Source organism: Dreissena polymorpha, chromosome 10 (assembly GCF_020536995.1).
Source record: "Dreissena polymorpha isolate Duluth1 chromosome 10, UMN_Dpol_1.0, whole genome shotgun sequence".
Classification (NCBI taxonomy): domain Eukaryota; kingdom Metazoa; phylum Mollusca; class Bivalvia; order Myida; family Dreissenidae; genus Dreissena; species Dreissena polymorpha.
Genome location: NC_068364.1, coordinates 48,488,714 through 48,494,713, shown reverse-complemented (window position 1 = coordinate 48,494,713; position 6,000 = coordinate 48,488,714). Strand labels below are relative to the sequence as shown.

The following is a 6,000-nucleotide window of genomic DNA, read 5'->3' as shown; positions in this document are numbered from 1 at the left end:
TTCAGATGGACACTCGCCTTCCTAAGGACTAATGCATTGCAATGACGCAGGCAGTCTCAGATCACATCTACCCGTATAGGTTCCCAACATATAAAGCTTAGTTAGCAAATTCAGCGTGTGAAGAATCTCGGATGCTTATGAGGCACAATTAGCCGTCCTCAGGATAAGGACCCCAATACTAGTATCACGTAATAGTTCAAACAGTTCCTTACTGCCATTTTTCACTAATATCTCAATATTGGACAGGTCATGTGCCAGTATTTCAGATCGCAAGTCCGATATATGTGTATGCGCTTCGTATCTGCGGGCTTCTTCACTTGACTGCAACACAACATTCCACAGCTCACACCCGACAGGATGATCTAATGAAGAGAGCGTCATCAACAAGCTGCACAGCCACTCAGATGAACACTCGCCTTCCGGCAAACTTATACACTGCAACGACGCAGATGCAGTCTCAGATCACACCGACCCGTATAGGTTCCCCACAAATAAAGCTTAGTTAGCTTATTCAGCGTGTGAAGAATCTCGGATGCTAATGAGGCATAATTAGCCGTCCTCAGGTCTAGGGTCCCAATACTAGTATCACGTAATAGTTCAAACAGTTCCTTACTGCCAGTTATCACTAATATCTCAATGTTTGACAGGTCATGTGAAGTATTTAAGATCGCAATTCCGATATATGTGTACGCGCTTCGTCTCCACGGATGTCTTCACTTGACTGCAATGCATCACACAGCTCACACTTGACAGGATGATCTAATGAAGAGAACGTGATCAACAAGCTGCACAGCCACTCAGATGAACATTCGCCTTTCTGAAGACTTATACACTGCAATGACGCAGGCAGCTTGAGATCACATCGACCCGTATAGGTTCCCCACAAATACAGCTTTGTTAGCCTGTTGAGCGTGTGAAGAATCTCGGATGCTAATGAGGCACAATTAGCCGTCGTCAGGTTAAGGATCCCAATACTAGTATCACGTAATAGTTCAAACAGTTTCACACTTCCATGTATCACAAATATCTCAATATTGGACATGTTAAGTGACAGTGTTTCAGATCGCACGTCCGATATCTTTGTATGTGATTCGTCTCCACTGGTTCCTTCACTTAACTGCAATACAAAATCCCACAGCTCACACTTAACAGGATGATCTAATGAAGAAAGCGTGATCAACAAGCTGCACAGCCACTCATATGAACATCCGCCTTGCACGAGACTTATACACTGTAATGAGGCAGGCAGCTTGAGATCATATCGACCCGTAAAGGTTCCCCACAAATACAGCTTAGTTAGCCTGTTGAGCGTGTGAAGAATCTCGGATGCTAATGAGGCACAATTAGCCGTCCTAAGGCCTAGGATCCCTATACTTGTATCACGTAATAGTTCAAACAGTTCCGAACTTCCATTTTTCACGAAAATCTCAACATTGGACAGGTCATGTGACAGTATTTGAGATCGCAAGTCCGATATATGTGTATGCGCTTCGTCTCCACGGATGTCTTCACTTAACTGCAATACAACATCCCACAGCTCACACTTGACAGGATGATCTAATGAAGAGAGCGTAATCAACAAGCTGCACAGCCACTCAGATGAACATTCACCTTTCTGGAGACTAATACACTGCAATGACACAGGCAGCTTGAGATCACACCGACCAGTATAGGTGCCCCGCAAATAAAGCTTAGTTAGCCTATTCAGCGTGTGAAGAATCTAGGATGCTAATGAGGCACAATTAGCCGTCCTCAGGTCTAGGATCCCAATACTTGTATCACGTAATAGTTCAAACAGTTCCTTACTGCCATTTTCCACGAATATCTCAACATTGGACAGGTCATGTGACAGTATTTGAGATCGCAAGTCCGATATATGTGTATGCGCTTCGTCTCCACGGATGTCTTCACTTAACTGCAATACAACATCCCACAACTCACATTTGACAGGATGATCTAATGAAGAGAGCGTGATCAACAAGCTGCACAGCCACTCATATGAACATTCGCCTTCTTGGAAACTTATACACTGCAATGATGCAGGCAGTATCAGATCACATCTACCCGTATAGGTTCCCCTCAAATAAAGTTTAGTTAGCTTATTCAGCGTGTGAAGAATCTCGGATGCTAATGAGGCACAATTACCCGTCATCAGGTTAAGGGTCCCAATACTAGTATCACGTAATAGTTCAAACAGTTCCTTACTGCCATTTTCCACGAATATCTCAACATTGGACAGGTCATGTGACAGTATTTGAGATCGCAAGTCCGATATATGTGTATGCGCTTCGTCTCCACGGATGTCTTCACTTAACTGCAATACAACATCCCACAGCTCACATTTGACAGGATGATCTAATGAAGAGAGCGTGATCAACAAGGTGCGCAGCCACTCAGATGAACATTCGTTTTCCTGGAGACTTATACATTGCAATGACGCAGGCAGTCTCAGATCACATCTACCCGTATAGGTTCCCCACAAATTAAGCTTAGTTAGCTTATTCAGCGTGTGAAGAATCTCGGATGCTAATGAGGCACAATAAGCATTCATCCATAGGATTCCAATACTTGTATCACGTAATAGTTCAAACAGTTCCGCACTGCCATTTTTCACGAATATCTCAACATTGGACAGGTCATTTGACAGTATTTGAGATCGCAAGTCCGATATATGTGTATGCGCTTCGTCTCCACGGATATCTTCTCTTAACTGCAATACATCCCACAGCTCACACTTGACAGGATGATCTAATGAAGAGAGCGTGATCAACAAGCTGCACAGCCACTCAGATGAACACTCGCCTTCCGGCAGACTTATACACTGCAATGACACAGGCAGTCTCAGATCACATCTACCCGTATAGGTTCCCAGCAAATAAAGCTCAGTTAGCTTATTCAGCGTGTGAAGAATCTCGGATGCTAATGAGGCACAATTATCCGTCATCAGTTTAAGGATCCTAATACTAGTATCACGTAATAGTTCAAACAGTTCCTTACTGCCATTTTTCACGAATAACTCAATGTTTGACAGGTCATGTGACAGTATTTTAGATCCCAAGTCCGATATATGTGTATGCACTTCGCCTCCACGGATGTCTTCACTTAACTGCAATACAACATCCCACAGTTCACACTCGACAGGATGATCTAATGAAGAGAGCGTGATCAACAAGCTGCACAGCCACTCAGATGAACATTCGCCTTCCTGGAGACTTATACATTTCAATGACGCAAGCATACTCAGATCACATCTACCCGTATAGGTTCCCCACAAATTAAGCTTAGTTAGCTTATTCAGCGTGTGAAGAATCTCGGATGCTAATGAGGCATTATCAGCCGTCCTCAGGTTAAGGATCCCAATACTTGTATCACGTAATAGTTCAAACAGTTCCGCACTGCCATTTTTCACGAATATCTCAATATTGGACAGGTCATGTGACAGTATTTCAGATCGCAAGTCCGATATATGTGTATGCGCTTCGTCTCCACGGATGTCTTCACTTAACTGCAATACAACATCCCACAGCTCACACTCGACAGGATGATCTAATGAAGAGAGCGTGATCAACAAGGTGCACAGCCATTCAGATGAACATTCGCATTTCGACAAGAAAATGGTTTGTATTGTTTCAGGAAGAGATATATCTTGCAAAAAGCTTGTGTCTTCTATTCTCAAATATGTTAATTGAGACAGGGACGGCAGAACATAGGAACATGATGATACGTCAAATTGTCCGATACAGTTCAGCTCCTGTATGCTCGTATGATGTAATGCTTTACTTATTTCCGGTGTCATTGTTATCTTAACACGTGTAAGACAATGTTTGGATTTGAGTATGACTGTCAATATTTCGCTTATTTGTAGACAATTACTTTCTACAATAAGTGACCGCACATCTGCACAGTTGTACAATAAAAGCCGTTCTAACGCATTTGAATCGGACTCAGATAGATTCTGATTGAATATGAAGTCTCTACAATTCAAGCAAATTTCCTTTTCACCGCTGGCAGTTGCTTCTATGCATCCAGCAATGATCATGCGCTGGAACAAGACTGATAGTGCGACGCAACGTGCGCCGTAATCCATGTTATCATTATTTGATTTTAAAACGTTCCTTCTTGTGCCATTGTCGTCCTGAAATGCTAATAAGTTTTCCTGATTATAAAATCCCATAATGTACATGCGCACTCCGTGGCTTATGGCTTTGAGGAACTCGTCGTCAACCAGACAATTAATAAGAGTATTAGCTTTTTTACAGTCGAGTCCACATAGATAAATTATGGTCTGGCTCATCTCTAAAACATTATATTTAGATCCGGTTCGGAACTGTTTTTTAAGGTCCTGCTTGGAATTTGCGATATGATAGGCAGTCATAAATTCCTGTAAAGTCTCGTGTAAAAATGAAAACTGTGCATTCTGACCTGCTATATTGGAGCTGTATCTTTTCGTAAAAACACCAGCATGAAGACAAAAATTCAACTGCTTTTCTGACATGTGATTCAATACTCCCCGTTCGGTGAACACTGGAGATTTACTCGATGAAAACGTAAAATCAAATGCAACATTCGCAAGTGCATCAAAAATATTGATCTGCCGCTGAATAAAACTTGTATTTGTTAAACACTGAAACGATTTTCCTTTTTGAAAATATCCCTTTTTTGCACGTGCATTTTTAAAAAGTGTGTCTAGTAAAATACAATTTATTTCACACAAGGAGCCACTCAATTCCGTCTTGTTCATCCAACAATTGACTAACAGAGTTTGCAGCCAGGGTGACTTCAACAAATTCCCAAATTGACGTTCGTTCACGTACTTCATGAATTCAGGGGTTGTCTTCACATTACCAGTTTGAAGACTGTTTATAACTTTATTTGCTAGTTCTTCTGTATCAATTATTCCTTCAACTTCTATTATTTTTTTTATTTCAGAATCTTTGATTCGCTCATCCGCCATTTTCCATGGCCGTGATGTAATAATGGACACACACTTTGAATGCCATTGTGCAAGTAACGGTATAACAAATTGATTTAAACGATCAACCCATTCATTAAGCCCATCCATAGAAACGATGTACGTCTCTCGTTCTAGGATATGTGGTAAAAGCTTAACGGTCTCTTCACGTTTTACTTCACCAGGGTATATCATGTCGATAATTTGTGTTTTAATCATCTCTATAACCTCCCGTTGGTCCCTTGCATCTCGTAGTGATATTTGAAAGAGAAACCGGAATTCCTTCAATGTTTCGACATCACTAAATGTAGGCCTGTGATCAGGATTGTGCTCAGACACTGCATCACACCAGTCAAGAGCCAGTTTAGTGAGGAATGTAGTTTTCCCCATCCCCGGTTCTCCTTGAACAAATACACGGCTACTTAGCTTTTCGTCTATATAAAGTAAGGCTTTGTATTGGTTAACCGGGTTTCCCGTTTTCTTTCTAGATCCATCTTTCTCTATTGTAACGTGGCTCAATTTCGGTTGCACAAAGACATCCGAGATGGGTTTGTCACGACCCTCACTTAGTGGTGAAACAGGCACAGTTTTCTTCGTCGTCGTATAGAACTTTATCAACCGGTCGCGAAAATCTAAAATTATAAAATAACTTAAGAAACTTATGATACCATTTGTATAGGCACCTGAACAATTAAATGAAGTGAAGCGATTATATTAAATATATTTAAATATTTAAATAGTCTCTCTAATGGATTTGATAATCACATAATAGTTCGTATTTTTTAAATAAATATTTTGTTTATCAGTTATTTGGTGTTTAATAGAAAAATGTTCATCTGCATCTTTAAGCGTCCTAAAACTCAGCATGAATAAGGCCTTGATTGTCATTTAATATGTTATTTGAATGCGACACGTGCTATCTTATCTTAATAATGGCATCTACACATGCGAAAAATGTGGTGTCACAGACATACCAAGTAACACTTTTAATCCACCCTTGGGACATCGTCTCCCAATGAGGGAATGCTTTCGCGCCTCGATTGCATATG

At 41.0% G+C, this 6,000-nt stretch overlaps 1 protein-coding gene across 1 annotated transcript in view; it reads right to left on the bottom strand.

Annotated features, from left to right (window-relative positions):
- Positions 1 to 313: 313 nt before the first annotated feature.
- The window catches only part of LOC127849098 (uncharacterized), a 28,336-nt gene continuing 22,649 nt past the window's right edge, over positions 314 to 6,000 (bottom strand). Inside the window, exons 6-9 of the mRNA XM_052381821.1 lie at positions 3,431 to 5,583; positions 2,803 to 3,031; positions 691 to 759; positions 314 to 321 (exon numbers count right to left, since the gene is read on the bottom strand). Coding sequence (XP_052237781.1) covers positions 314 to 321; positions 691 to 759; positions 2,803 to 3,031; positions 3,431 to 5,583 — 2,459 coding nt within the window. The remainder of the gene's footprint in view (positions 322 to 690; positions 760 to 2,802; positions 3,032 to 3,430; positions 5,584 to 6,000) is intronic.